Source organism: Phoenix dactylifera, unplaced genomic scaffold (genome assembly GCF_009389715.1).
Source record: "Phoenix dactylifera cultivar Barhee BC4 unplaced genomic scaffold, palm_55x_up_171113_PBpolish2nd_filt_p 000928F, whole genome shotgun sequence".
In the NCBI taxonomy this organism is placed as follows: domain Eukaryota; kingdom Viridiplantae; phylum Streptophyta; class Magnoliopsida; order Arecales; family Arecaceae; genus Phoenix; species Phoenix dactylifera.
This window is the reverse complement of record NW_024068288.1, coordinates 118,567-134,465: the sequence shown is the minus strand read 5'-3', so window position 1 is coordinate 134,465 and position 15,899 is coordinate 118,567. Positions and strand designations below refer to the sequence as shown.

Here is a 15,899-nt window from a genome sequence, read left to right as displayed (position 1 = left end):
ATAGGTTGAGCTGCAAGGAAGTGAGATTGATCAATGAGAATTAATTTATTATAATAATACTAATGATGTATAATCACTTTATATTATATTTTATAATTTGTATTCATGATAATATAATGTTACTTTTAAAATAATTTTGTAATATAAAATAATGTCTTTTTTTTTTTGTGGGTTGGTTGCTTAAACTGCTCTCACATGAGCACAGCCAGCTACATTACATCACTCTCAAGAAGACTACATAAAGCAAAGGAACTTAAGATTGCTGGGTCCAAAGAAACTCTCTAGAATGCCTAGCAGTGAAAGAGGCAACCCAATGAGCAGCGAAAGAGGCGACACAATCAGCAGCTTGGTTTGCCTCCCGGAGGACGTGCCTGACCTGAATAGCCCGGCACTCTCATAGCATCCGCCGCATGTCGCACAGAAACGGGTGTTCCACCTCCTCCCGTCTCTCCGCATGAAGGTGATCAATCAAGACGGCAGATCCCCCTCCAGAATAATCCCGTCGAATTCTAATACATGTATCGCATGAGATAATCCCTCCCATGCAGCTCTAAGCTCTACCCCAAATGCCGAGGCCTCAAAGGAACGACATCCCCCCACAGCAACCAGTCTGGCACTACGATCTCTGATCACAAATGGTACACCTGCCCAATCTCCACTGGCGGGCATGCTCCTATCGAAATTACCTTAAGATAGCCGGGGAGTGGAGGCTCCCAAGAGAGAATAATAAACTTGGGCGCTATGGAAGCGGAGGGGGGATCCCAGATGTCCCAAGCCATCACCGGTGAATTCTGCTCGAATGACTCACAGACCTCCATAGCCTGATGGAGAGCCCGTTCAACAGCAGACCTCAAAGGGCCCCTTCTGTTCTCAAAGACTCTGATAGTCACATCATTATTTTCACTATCAACACAATTATACCATATTATAAGGTATATAATGTCTTAAACATATATTCAATGTCAAAGTGTTTGTAAATTGTGCATTGGGAAGAATGCAGTAAGTATTGCACCGGGGTCCGAAGAGCGGGGGTGTGAGCGGGTGTGAGTGGGTGGAGCTTTAAGATTCGCGAACCGTTTCGGAGTCACAGGGACCTTTTGCCGAACGGTAGGTGGGTGTGCGACATGGCGGAGCCCGGAGTTGGTCCAGCGGCGACGCCGACGCCGGGGAAGACAGGTGGGGTTCGCCTACCGATCCCTGAGGAGGAAGTGAAGGCTCCCACTTGGTCAGAAGTGGCGAAGGGAGCTCCCAGGCAGCCGGTGTGGTCGACTCATCGGATTTCTCCAAGGGAGTTACAGGCGATGCAGAGAAAGTATCCGGAGGTATTGGAGGTTCCGGCAGAGGAGTTGGAGGGGACGAGGTCGGAGTGGCGGAACACCACAGTTATAGTCCGGAGTATGGGGAGGAGTGTTCCGGCAGTCTGGGTAGCGAAGGAGATCCGTCGGGTGGGTAAGTTGAAGTATAATGTTGAGTGTTTTCCGTTGGTGGATGGCTTCATTGCGGTGAGGTTTGCCAACGAAGAAGACCGGGAGGCTGCTCTATTGAATGGTCCATGGGTGGTCGCCGGGCAGCTGCTCGCAATGGAACGGTGGCGGCCCAACTTTGTTCCGGGAGCTGCTGGGTTAGGCCGAGTGGTTGTGTGGCTACGTCTTTCGGGGCTCCCTCTGGATTACTGGAAAGGGTCTACCCTGTTTCGGATTGCGGCGAGGGCCGGTGAACCCTTGGCAATGGACAGCTTCACGGAGGGGGGGGGGCGATTTGGTTTTGCAAGGGTTAAAATAGCGCTGGACTGCTCCGCCCCGCTGAAGCCGGGGATCTTTTTGAAGGGGAGCTCGGAGAGGACTGAGGATAAGTTTTGGCAAGGTTTTCTATATGAAAACCTACCGGCTCCCTGTTCTAAATGTGGTAGGATTGGGCATCAAATGCAGGGGTGTGTTCCCATGTCACCGGCGATGGGGGGGAGGTGTGGAAGGAAGCTCAAGCACTGGGAAGGAAACGGCTGGGGAGAGCCGTTCGGAGGTTCCGGCGAAGGCGGTTGGGGAAGGAGATGATGTGGGAGAGCAGGGTGTCTTTGGCCCCTGGCTGGTCACGAACCGCCTCCGCTTTCAGCGGCCGGCTAATGAATCCAGGTGGGGGAAGGAGGCAGCCAAGCAGAAGGGGAGGTCGGATTCGGTGTCGTCGCCCGGGCGAGCTACCCCAAAGGCCACCGGAGATACGCCGGCTTCTACCTCTACATCGCCGATTGATCTCGAGGGATGGCAGAAGCCTTCCAAGGTCGCCCGGCGGCGGACGCTTGAGAAGGACATCGTGGCTGCCGGAGCCGGGGCAACTGGGGAGGGACCGAGTCAACTCGGTCATAGCTCTGAGCCGCGAACCGAGTCGGGAAGCAAATTGGGCTCGAGTGGGGCCAGTTCCTCAACGGGCCAGGCTGAAGGGCCCAAGTGGGAGAAGGCTGGAGGACCGGGCCCAAGCCTTTTGAAGCGGGCGAGAGCCCCTGTGGGAGGCCGGGCCCAGGTTGGTGGGGGGCAGCAGCGGCCATCATCGGGGCTTTTGAGGAGGACGGAGGGATTCCGATGGTGGCGGAGCCGGAGTTCACCTCCGCCTCAGTCAGCGGTGCGCAACCGACCCCCCAGGGTGGACCAGGAGCTCCGGGTAGCGGGGGGAGTGATGCGTGCTGGAGGTGGGACGACGCTCGGACGGAAGCCGACGCGGACAAAGACGGGTGCGACGATGGAATCGGCGGAGCTGGAGCCGGCGGTGACGATCGGTGCACCCTCGGAGCAGATAGAAGGGGATTGTGGGAAGGAGACTGGTTCTGGTGACGGTCTGGTTGGAGCGGCTGCAGGGGGTTTCGGGGAAGACACTGTTGACAGACCGTGCCATTTGGCACGGGCCAACAGTGACCCGAACCTTGTGGCTAATCTCTTTCAGGGGGGGAGTTCAAGCATGATGGTGGTTCCCTGGGTGCTGGAGGCTTGTTGGGAGATGGCAATGAGTATGGCCTTGTGACTACGGCTCAGACAGACACCAAGGGGAAGCATAAGCAGGCTGTGGTCCAATTGATGGCCTCTATCAAGGGGGTGAGCACCAAGGGTTCTGTGAGGAAAGAGCAGTTGGAAGATGAGGCAGCATGTAGTAGTGGCTTCGGGGAAGTAAGCCACGCCAATCTGTCGGGTGATTTATGAAGACTCTCTTTTGGAACTGTCGTGGAGCGGGGAAGCCGTCCTTTACCCCAGCATTTCATAGGTTGATGTACCAATACAGGCCTGATATTTGTGTCCTCCTCGAGACCCGATTATCTGGGAGGAGTCTTGAGAAGGCAAGGAGGGCAGTTCCGAGAGGATGGGGATTCTATGCTGTCGAATCTCAGGGGCTTTCTGGCGGTATCATTGTCACTTGGGCTCAGGGGTGTTGTCAAATGGACATATTCAATGTTTGCAATCAAGAGGTAATCATGGTTATCTCGGAAGGGGGTAGAAGCCCGTGGGTTTTGGCAGCGGTGTATGCAAGTACAGAGTATAGGGTGAGGCGGAACTTGTGGGTGGAGGCCACTCAGTTGATCAGTCAAGGATATCCAATGTTAATGGCAGGTGACTTTAATTGCATTGTGGATCCTCAGGAGAAGAGAGGTGGGAAGCCTTTTTCTTGTGATAGAAAGGTTAAGGAGTTTCAGGACTTTCTCATGATGAATGGTTTGGTTGACTTGGGTTTTTCTGGCCCAAAGTTCACATGGTGTAATAATCAGCAGGGACAGGCCAGAGTATGGGAGCGGCTTGACAGAGCCTGTGCTACTGCGGGGTGGGTCCAGTGTTTTCCGGATTACCAGGTCAGTCATTTGCCGAGGATTGCTTCGGACCACTGTCCACTATTGGTGAGCACTGATGCACCTGTACTAGTTCGCCCTCCTTTCAGGTTCGAGAAGATTTGGCTCAGTTATCCTAGATCCTGGGAGATGGTGCGGGAGGCTTGGAGGGTACCTGTTAGGGGAGATGCTATGTACCGAGTATCTCGTAGACTGGAGATGACGAGGAGACGGCTGCGGAGGTGGAACCGTGAGGAGGTGGGGAATATTTTTAGGAGGGTGGAGGATCTAGAGGGGGCGATTGCCAGGTTACAGTTTCAGGAGGCCCAGGGAGGAGGTTTATCGGAGGAGGAGGTGGGGGAGCTTAGATCTCACTTGGCATTGCATAATTCTTTACTCAGACAGCAGGAGGTATTTTGGAGACAGAAGTCAAGGATACGGTGGATATTGGAGGGAGATCGGAACACCAGATACTTTCATCAGGCGACAGTTATCAGAAGGCACCAGAATAGGGTCAGAGCCATCAGGGGTGAGGATGGGCAGATGACGGAGGATCCTGTTCAGATTAGTCGGATTGTGGAGAGTTTTTTCAGAGCGCGATGGACTGAGCAGTTAGGGGGTGGGAGCACAGAGGACATACCGGTGCCTTTAGCTGGGGTGACGGAGGAGGAGACTGCAGCATTGATCAGGCCGGTACTGGAGAGGGAGGTTAGGGAGGCGGTCTGGTCCCTTGAGGGGGATAAGGCCCCGGGGCCAGATGGCTTTCCTCCGTTATTTTTTCAGAGGTACTGGATGATAGTCGGACATGATGTGACGGCGGCCATACAGCAGTTCTTTGATGTATCTGCGATGCCCACTGAGTGGCAGCGGACCTTTATCACACTGATACCGAAACGGCAGGACGCCTCGGAGCCGGGCCATTTTCGCCCGATTAGCCTGTGCACGACCTTGTACAAGGCGACGGCGAAGATTCTTGCTGTTAGGTTGAGGGAGATTCTACCGAGGTTGATCAGTCCGGAGCAGAGTGCATTCTTGAGAGGGCGGAGTATCTCAGATAATGTGATGATTGCCCAGGAGTTTATGTTTGACCTGCATAGAGCCCCGATGAGGAGGAGCTTGATGGGGATCAAGCTCGATATGGAGAGGGCCTACGACAGGATGTGCTGGGATTTTTTGCAGCAATCTATGCAGGGGTTTGGCTTCCCCGAGATATGGATTAGCTGGGTTATGGGATGTGTGAGGGCTCCCTCATTCGCCATTTTGGTGAATGGCTCGCCATCCCGATTTTTTGAGCCGGCCGGAGGGTTGCGACAGGGTTGCCCCCTCTCACCATTACTGTTTATTATGTGTGCGGATGCGCTGTCTAGAGCGCTCAGACAGGCGATGGTCACTCAGGAGATAGAGGTTTACAGGCCGGCGGAGGGAGCTCCTCCATTGTCTCACCTTCTTTTTGCTGATGATTGCGTATTACTTGCCCGGGCTACGAGGCGGACCGCGGAGGCTCTTCGAAGGATTCTATGCCACTACTGCGAGGTATCGGGACAGAGAGTTAATTTGGGGAAGTCTACTGTATGCTTTAGCCCGAGGATCAGGCCGGCAGAGAGGACCTCTATCTTGGAGATTTTGGAGGTGGGTGAGCAGGAGGGTATGCTGAGGTATCTGGGGGTTCCGATTTCTGGCCGGCGGTTGCGGAGCAGGGACTGCCTCTCACCGAGCTCAGTATTAGACACAGACTGGAGGGATGGCAGATGCACACTCTTTCCATGATGGGGAGGATCACATTGGTTCGGTCAGTTCTTTCTTCAATTCCCATCTACTTTTTGTCCAATTCCTTTATTCCGGTGTCTCTTGTGAGGACCTTGGAGCGGACTTTTAGAAACTTTATCTGGGGTGGGAATAGGGGCAGAGGTGGTGTTCATCTGGTGGCATAGGAGGTGGTGTGTCAGCCGATTAGGTTCGGTGGGTTGGGGGTGTTGTCTTTGATGGATAGGAGAGAGGCTTTAGCGGCTCGACATGCAGCGAGGTTTGTGCTAGAGCCTGATAGCATGTGGTCCTCGTTGATGAGGGCCAAATATGGAGCTCTGATACCTGGAGTGCGCGGAGGCCGATTACATTCGCCGGTGTGGAGGGAGATGTGTGCTAGGGCCGCGCTGGTGCTTCCGGAGATGAGATGGGCCATTGGTGATGGGCGGTCTATAGATGTTTTGGAGGACAGGTGGGTGACTGAGCAGCCGATCAGCCGTATTCCGACTTTGGTGGATTCGGCGAGGATTGCTGGATTTAGGGTTAGTGATCTGATTTACCGAGAGGGGGGCTGCTGGAGGGAGGGATTGATTCGGGAGGTGTTTGGGGAGGAGTTGGCAGTGACGATCATGGACCTTCCGATTCCTTTGCAGGAGATGCCAGATAGATTAGTCTGGTGGCCGACGGGTCGAGCGCAGGTGCGAGCCAGGGATCTCCACACTTTGATGAGCAGGGTGTCAGACAGGCAGATTGAGGGCAGATGGATATGGCGGCTACGATGTCACCCGCGGGTAGCGCTCTTCTTCTGGAAGGTGGCATGGGGATGCTTACCGACCAGGGGTATGCTAGCCGGACGGGGCATGCAGATTTCTCAGTGCTGTGAGCGGTGTTCAGGTATCGAGGAGACCATTGACCATGTTTTGCTGCAGTGCCCCAGGGCTAGAGAGATATGGAGTAGGTCTCCTGTTATGTTACCCCTTTCAGTGGAGTCGGCCCAGGACCTGATGCATGTGTTGAGAGCCTCTACGCGGAGGCCTTGTTCTGTTGAGGCGGGTATTATGATGGCACACTTGACTTATCATATATGGTTGGATAGGAATGCTGGTCTATTTGAGGGTAGGAGGTGGTCCGCGAGGATGGTGGTGGATCGAGCTATGATACATGCAGGGGAGATGGTCGCGACTACTGCGTGGTTCACTTCTGGAATGGCTAGGGACATCTGGGGTATCCTTCCCGCTGCTACAGCGCCCAGGTTCGCTCTTGTTTCTTGGGTACCCCCCACCCCTTGGTCATTTCAAGGTGAATTTTGAAGGTAGTTGCTCGGTGGATGGTGTCTCTGGAGGTGTGGGTTTTGTGATCAGAGACGAGAGGGGCAGACTGATAGCCGCCGGTGGTCGTCGCATCCCAGGGCTTACTATTGTTGGAGCAGAGCTGAGAGCTGCTTGGGAGGGCTTATCTTATGCGAGGATGATCCTCGGCGCCGCCCGGGTGCATCTAGAGGGTGATTCTTCGGTGGTGATCGATTGGATCCAGGGTGTGGATAGGTTCGGTGATGGTCATCCACTCATTTGTGAGACTAGGAGTTTGGCTCAGGAGATGGGTGATTTTCATGTTACACATGTGTATCGGGAGGCGAACAGAGCTGCTGACTGGGTCGCCTCTTACGTAGCTAGGCATTCCGGAGCGTTTCTTTGGACTTCAGCAGCTGATAGTCCCACTCCGTTGTTATCTTTACTTTCTTTTGATATGGCTGGATGTACTCAAGTTAGAGTAATATAAACTGCTGTTTTTACCAAAAAAAAAAGAATGCAGTATTTTTTGGGAAACGCGACACCCTTCGATGTTGAACCATCGGAGCACAACTTTACAAGTGACCACCATAAGCTTGAAGACGAGTTTAGGCTCAAAAAGGCTCCACCCACCACCAGTAACGCTCAACAAGTCAGCCAATAACATTGGTGGAGTGATCATTGGCTCTGGCGCGGCGTTGACGTTTCTGAAGAGGGAGGCATTAAGTATGTTGGTTCCAGATCTTAAAAAGGTGATAGATTTAGACCGCACGGCAAGCGACAAAGCTCTAAATTACAACGATGTGTTGTGCTTCCTTGGGAGCAGGGAGAACTTGGTGGAAGAAATATTTACGGCTCCAAAGCTATAACACTCCAAACTAACCTGCATGATAAAAGATGCAAGAAAATTTTATTTGCCCGCTTTTGCCATCTGTTCCAAACTTTAATATCACAACCTCTCCCAATCCCTCCAGCATGGAGATTGGCCACTAGAGGCTGCTGTGGTGGTCGCACCCATTGAGAAGGTTTCCTCCATCTCCTGGTGTGTGTGTGTAAGCTGCACCTTAGACTAGACAATCTGCAGTCCTTCATTCGCCTCAACAAGACGGTCGGCTCTTGTAGCCAACAAAATTAGCGTCGATGAGACATCATTGATATTTCTACGAATGTCATTGTCGGTGATGGGAGCCAACATGGATCGTCCTACTCCAGCGTGGAACCATCCGATTTCTGCCGAGCGGGCCAGACCTCAGAGCCAAGCAGGCCAGGCCTCGGCCCCGCCAAGAGTCAGGCCGACTTCGGACTCCGCCAAAAGCTGACCTGACTTCGGCCAGAGGCTGGGTTGACCACAACGCCCGCCGAGCCGACCTCGCCGAGCACATACCGCCGCCATAGCCCTGCTCCGAGTTCGAGGCGCCCTGCAGTGTCGACCAAGAGCCGAAGAGGCCTCGTTGACCACAGGCAGTTCCCTGTCCAAGTTCGGAATTCCAGGTAGGTTGAGTTCCACAGCAACCAAAGAGGCGTAACCATCTCTTTCTTTCCCTAGCTACTCTTTTTTTAAAAAAGAATAGCCTTTCATTATCTTTATTTTCTAAAGGAAAAAAAAATTCTCGAAAGAAGTGATCCTAAGAAGTAGGTGGAGAAAACCCCAACGAGCTCTGTATTCATAGAGATAGATTTTAAGGATCCAAACCGGAAAACAACACTTTAAGGAGGACTAGGATAGGCATTTCAATTTGCCACATCTATCAGGTATTCTTTTTCTTTTTTAATTGAAAGGGAGGTAGAAGCCACCCGCATTTTATTAATTGTCAATAAATACAAAAGCCTGGTGCTGCCAAGAGGAGGCAGCAATCAAAAGTGGCTCTGTTGTGTTGCAAACAGAGGAGATGCTGACAAAAATTCAGAGTTCGAAGCAAGATGCTTCAGCACTCTGACATCAAGCTCCTCTTCACTTAGTAAGGCTACAGAGGAGAAAAGAGTATGACAAAATAAAGTAGATACTCCAGCTTCTCAGAGTTAGATGGAATTTGGCAACTTTAATTCTGAAATCATCCAGCAACATTCGTTTTTGTTTGTATTGAGTAATTGTAGGTTGTCTTCCTCCGTCACACCAAAAGACTTCTCAAACACCATTCTATTTTAACTTTTGAGTAATTGAATTTTCTTTGTATTAATTATTGAGCAACTCTATAATAGATATTCTTGATATGAACCTAAGGCCCTGTTTGGGGGAGTTCTAGAGGGCCAAAAAGCACTTTCTGGCCCTCCAAAAGTACTTTTAGATAAAAAATGATATTTGATAAAATTTTTGAAAAGCTATTTCAGTTTTTGCGGGAAGCTGAAAACAGCTTTTGGGAGAAAGCTCCAATTTGGAGCTTTTCGAAAATTATGATTTCAGCTTGTCAGAAAGCTGTATTTTTGACAAAAATGCCCATACGAAAATATAATTATTACATAGTTTGTCCTTTTATAAACCTAAAAATCTGCTGGAGCCAAGAACCCTAGCCATTGGACTCCCTTCCGCAAGAAATATTGTTAGAGAGATAAATGGCCATTCGGAGGATGAAAAATTAATTTACACTAATAATTAAAATATTTTATACCTTTATTATTGTATTATACTATAAATATTATATTATATTACATTACATCATAATACATTAATATGTTATTTTAAATAAGTTAATATTATGTTAAAATTAATTTATACTAATGATTTTAATATTTTATACCTTTATTATTGTATTATACTATAAATATAATATATATTACATTATATCTTAATACATTAATATGTTATGTTAAATAATTTAATATTATGTTATATTATCAAAAATTAATTTACTCTAATAATTATATTACTATTGTGCTATATTATAATAATATTATTTTATATTACAATAATATTATACTATATCTTATATTTATGTATTAATATATGTTATGTTTTATTGTATTCTGTTGTATAATACTATGTAGTTATGCTTTTTTCTCCATAAAAGACAGGTTCTGCATAGATTATACATTGACTAGGTTTTACTTCAAATATATATATATATATATATATATATATATATATATATATATATATATATATATATATATATATATATATATATATATATATATATTGAAGAGGTGTGTTTGTCTCTATTTAAGCATCCTGGGTGGCTAGGGATCACAATCATTAGTAATATGGATGGTGCAAATTGCAAAGCCTGTAAATTAGTGATCGGATTGAGACGGTCTTTTGAGCCATATAGCAGCGGAATTAAAAGTTGGTGAAGGCACAACACCACCGTCCCTTAAAGCGGAGCTCCGGAATGTCGTTTTCCAAAGAAAATCCCAGCTACGTCAGATGAGGCTAGCCCCCACGGTCTCCTTATAAGACGTCACAGCACCGAGTGAGATGGCTCTTCATCTCGGGAAGAGATCACCTCCCCGGTGGTTTTTGACTTCATGCTATATGATCTGGCAGTGCATATATTTAGGCACTGGATCATGCAAATAGAGTTGATTCTCCACCTACTTGAACTTGAAGTATAGCTAACAAATACCTAGCCTAGATTTATCTTATCTTCAAATGGTCTCTTATATATTTAGGCACTGGATCGGCTTATGATGGATGAAGTGATTAAAGCGATCTCTTTTCTTCAAAAACAAGATTTATTTGTGCTCTCAAATGGTCTGCACATCTTCATTTCATAAGTAGATCTAGAGGTGCAAATGGGTCGGGTCGGATCCTAAGCGACCTCGACCCGACTCGGTTTTTATTCAGATCCTAATTTTGGATCCATATCTGACCCGGTTGAAGAACGGGTCGGATCTAGTCCGATTCGGGTCGGGTCGGATCTAGTGTGGTTCGGGTCGGGTCTGGAAAATAGACCCAAAAAAAAATCTCTTGGGCCCACAAGAGAGAGAGAGAGAGAGAGAGAGAGAGAGAGAGAGAGAGAGAGAGAGGACTGCTGGTTTGAGTTGGAAATTAAGGTGGCTTGTCTAAGGACCAGAAATGATGCCAAAGTAGGTGGCTTTAGCAGCACTGAGTTGGTGGTAATGGAAACAGAAAAAGAGAAACAAAATTAGGATAAAGGGAAGGTGGTACTATTGGTCGTTTTTAAGTGAATTTATGGCGGGTTTTCAAGGCAGATAGGAGCTCCACGCAGCTGTGCTCTGCTTCAGAATCTCTTGGGCCCAGAAGAGAGAGAGAGAGAGAGGACTGCTGGTTTGAGTTGGAAAGAAGGTGGCTTGTCTAAGGACCAGAAATGATGCTAAGTAGGTGGCTCATTTTTTTTGGGCAAAAAGTAGGTGGCTTTAACAGCACTGAGTTGGTGGCGATGGAAACAGAAAAAGTGAAACAAAATCAGGATAAAGGGATGGTGGTACTATTGGTCGTTTTTAAGTGAATTTATGGCGGGTTTTCAAGGCAGACAGGAGCTCCACCCAGCTGTGCTCTGCTTCAGAATCTCTTGGTTCCAGAAGAGAGAGAGAGAGAGAGGACTGCTGGTTTGAGTTGGAAGGAAGGTGGCTTGTCTAAGGACCAGAAATGATGCTAAGTAGGTGGCTTTAACAGCACTGAGTTGGTGGCGATGGAAACAGAAAAAGTGAAACAAAATCAGGATCAAGGGATGGTGGTACTATTGGTCGTTTTTAAGTGAATTTATGGCGGGTTTTCAAGGCAGACAGGAGCTCCACCCAGCTGTGCTCTGCTTCAGAATCTCTTGGTTCCAGAAGAGAGAGAGAGAGAGAGAGAGAGAGGACCGCTGGTTTGAGTTGGAAAGAAGGTGGCTTGTCTAAGGACCAGAAATGATGCTAAGTAGTTGGCTTTAGCAGCCAATGCTCACCAATTTGTTATGGTGGGCTTCTTCCAAAAAAAAAAATCATTATCACCAGGAACATGTTTAAAGCATGTACAAAACAATTCATCACAACATATTTATGGGTACATTATAAATAAATAAATAAAATCGTTATGGTCTTAATGGGAAAATGGTGCATTAAATAGGAGCCACTAGAGGAGGGAAGCGGAACACATTCAGCTGTTCATCCTCTGATTTGTCCAATACCAAAAGATGGCTCGATTAGAAGGGGTAAAAAAAAACCCTTTGATGTTCCGTCTGGCTAGATAAAAGAGAGCACTGGAAATGAAAAAAGCTTTGGATTATAGAGGAGAGCTCTTGCATTTATGCCATGTTTTTTCTTATAACTACAGATTTTCCAAGACACATGTTTTTTCTTATAAGTACAGATTTTCCAAGTCTTGGAAAATCTGTAGTTATGAGATAAAACACGGTATAAATGCAAGAGCTCTTCTTCATCATCCAAAGTTTTTTTCACTTCCAGTGTTTCTTTATCTTTATCAGTTACTAGCTATAAAAATTTGTTTAAAAGGTAAGTATCGCCTAATTTGTAGCATACCAAGAGTGTCTGATTTGTAAACAGGTCCTTTCAGCCAGTGTTTAATTAATCAATTCCCTCTCCCATGCAGCATACAAGTTAAATGATTTGGCACATGCAAGATTGGTTAAGGTGTTACATGATTAAGCCTCGTTACGAAAACATCATGATGGTGTTTTTGTATTTTCAGGATGAATATAGGTGGATACAATTTAATGTTGTCCAGAAGATTAGTGAAGCTCTGGAATATTGTGGTGCAAATCATCTTGATGCCTCTATACCTTTTAAGAGTATTTTTGAGCTTAATTATCTTTCAGAATATAATTGATGGGAATGTTCTAGGCAATACTTGCAAAGAAAGTACTATATTTAGTTTAATAGTAAAAGTTGATGAATTCTGATGAGATTTGGTTGACATTTCTGATTTGTTGTCGGTGCTCATTTCATTATCAAAAAGTGGTTCTTCGTCATATCATGTGAAACATCAGTATCTACTTCATTTCTCTTTCATTTCTATGCCTGAATCCTAAGCACGGTTGGTTTGTTTGCATATATCCCTATTTTGATGTAGCCAACTAATTCTTTCATCTTACTCGTTGGCCCAAAAGAAGATCATACTCCTGAGGCACATCTAAGATGAAGCTGATGACACTCTACCATCTTGTCAATAATTTGATGGGTTTGATGTTAGCTGGCCCATCATGTGCTGAATGTTATTAAAACATCTATTTGTTTACACTATCAACTTCCAGCTTTTGTTTGAATATAGATGTATAAACAATAGCATACAAATTTTGTGTTCCTGTGTAAGGTTCTGTACAGTAATTGCTGAAGTTAGAAGTTCTATCTCTTCCTCTAAAAGCTGTTAAAGAGGTAATTTAGGATCCTGAGTATTTGGCTTCAAGTGCAATCGTTTTATTTATTTGATGTAATTATTTAATTGGTTGGGCTTGATCCTTATATTGTGTGTTTTTTTTCTGGATATATCGGGAAAATATAGGTATGGGAGCATTTTGCTGTTGTCCGTGTTCAGAGGATTTCGAAGAATATGCCCATCCAAGCAATCCCATGTATAGGCACTGCAAATGCTTAAGATACTTCTTTCATCAGCTGTTCGGTGGGGTAACGTTATAAAATCCCAGGTTTTGTTTACATTTCAGGTTTTATTATACATCAACTTCCCATAATTTTTATTTTAGCTTTGTGCCAATCATATTTTCCATTTGGACCATTTCTGATTATGGTGCACCTATCTAAATATGATGTCATATATAGCTGACCTGCTGGTAGAATCTACAGTCTCTTTGCGATCAGTCCTAAAAGAAACCTGTGTTTATGTGGGAAATTCTTGTCTGTGAACATGCTTGTGTGTTTTCCATGTTGATGTTTCTACTTCCCATCCGTGGTGCCTTCTCTGAATCATTTTGACCCTTCATTAATTATTGTCTCCAGCATGATATGAAGGTCAAACACAGATGAATAACGAAGCAAAACAGTATGGTCAAAGGGCTAATTGCTATTGACTGATGGTGAACGAATTAGTAACATTTTGTCTACAGATAAATGTGACTCTTTCTCTCTAGGCAAATTATGAATGCTGTGTTGATGGACTATAACTGCATACTTTGTCAATTATGCAATCTGATATATTTGGAATGCCATTGCTATTATATTATATTGGTCCACCCGGTTTGGCATCATCAGTAAATGTCAGTATATGGGAGTACCACACTTTATGAATCCATTTTCCATGTCAAGCAGATTATAAGTTCTCCATAGAGCTATATTCTGAAGGTTATCTTTGTAAATCCTGTTTCTAATTCTCTCTCTTTTCTGCCATACATTTGGCAGTAACTATTTTCTCACTCAATTTCATTTCCCTTGTAGTATAGCGCAATGTTTCGAAGATTGGAGGTGCAGACAGTTGCTTTCCCTGTTCGAGCAGTAACTCCATTGACATCAACAGGCATTGGAACCACTTCAGCTGACAGTTCATTGTCTGAGACCTACCACCTTGTCCCTCAGCCTCCACCTTATGATACAGATCCTAGATTATCTCATTCCCAATGTGATGGGTTCGTCTTAAGGAGGGACAAGTCTACGAGCCACTTACAGGAAGAATCACAGACCCGTCGAAGAAAAGGAAGTAGCTCTGCAGTGGAACATTTAGGTTCCATTAAAAAACGGAACAGTGTAGAAAAAGAGGAAGAAAAACCTAGCCATTCTAAATCAGAGAAAAATCTATATGCAAAAGCTTATAGTACTGGTTATGTGATAGCGAATTCAGAGGATGAAGATGTTTGCCCTACATGTCTTGATGGTAACCCGATTTCTCTTTTGTTTTCATGATCATATTGTTATGGTTTTTTTTTTCTTTTTTCTTTATAACTAAAAACAAAATGTGTTGCTTCAATAGGTTGTCTGAAATGCCTTAATATGAGTTCTAATGGGAAAGCCCTTCATGTTATTCAATTTATGGATCTTTGATGAGGAATTGTAGTTTTTTTGTCATCTTTCCTTTGTAGATTCTTTAATTTATTTACTTTCCTTCTCATTTTACAGAGTATACTCCTGAAAATCCAAAAATTGTGACAAATTGCTCTCATCATTTTTATCTGAGCTGTATATATGAATGGATGGAAAGAAGTGATAGTTGTCCAATTTGTGGCAAGGTATCTAATGATGTTTTTTTTTCCTCTATATATATTCTTACGTAATATATTTGTTCATATTTGTTCATTGATTGACAGTTTTAGGCCAGTAATACTGGATATAATATGTTTACTTGTTTCTCATTTATTTTCTAGAATTCTCAGAAATTGCATGCAAAGTGTTCAAAGTTTGTTAAATTAATGGCCGTAAAGTTCTTTCCTCTGATTGATTCTTGTATCATTTTCCTTCTTTTTTAACTATATCTGTTAATATGTTTACCTATTGCTTCAGCCTATTGCTAAATTATGGAATAGATAGAACACATTCAGGATCAGTAGAGGTTCAATATCCACCATTGAATTTCCATGATGAATCGTCGAACTTTTTGTGCCTCAGACATGGCAAATTAATCATCCGTTAGTGTTAGGACTAAGAACATAAATTCATACCAGGCTTATAAATACCAGCCTGACCTCCATCTACCAGGTCTGAAAGCAAGCTTAGAAGAGACGACCAGCACCAAACTCTCAGTTATGATGCTTCTCCTACTTTCTGGTACTACTCTCATCTCATATGCGGGTATGTCAATCATTATACATGGACCGGCTAGAAACTAATCAGTTTATTTTCTTTACATGCTTGGTGTTTGATGCTAAGAGGCATGGTCTTGCTCGCCGAGCTGCAAAGCGGCACCAGAGCCATGGCCTGCCCTCAATATTGCCTTGAAGTTGAGTATGTCACCCGCACATCTTCCGGCTATAAGAAGCTGCCGTCAAAAGCTTGTGCAGGATATCAATTTAACTTTGATGTAAGGAAATAATTTAGATTCATATGGCTACGTACAACAATCACCTTACAGGGTTTTGGGTGTATCATTGCCTATTATGCAGCCTTTGTGGCCTTATATAAAGTTATCCTTTGCTTTTAAATTTCTCTTGGTTGCAGATGAGGACCTAGCCTGCGCTTATTAACTGGGAGATTTTCGTATCGGAAGTTTTTAATTTCAGCCTCAGCAC

The 15,899-nt window shown here is 45.3% G+C and overlaps 1 protein-coding gene across 1 annotated transcript; it reads left to right on the top strand.

The window, feature by feature from the left end:
• The first annotated feature begins 12,143 nt into the window (after positions 1-12,143).
• Positions 12,144-15,812, top strand: LOC103699434 (E3 ubiquitin-protein ligase At3g02290-like). The gene is made up of 6 exons (XM_039120973.1): positions 12,144-13,104; positions 13,232-13,353; positions 14,119-14,551; positions 14,794-14,903; positions 15,370-15,438; positions 15,541-15,812. The coding sequence occupies exons 2-5, from the start codon at positions 13,234-13,236 to the stop codon at positions 15,373-15,375; spliced, it is 669 nt and encodes a 222-aa protein (XP_038976901.1). The 5' UTR covers positions 12,144-13,104; positions 13,232-13,233; the 3' UTR covers positions 15,376-15,438; positions 15,541-15,812.
• The last annotated feature ends 87 nt before the right edge of the window (positions 15,813-15,899 follow it).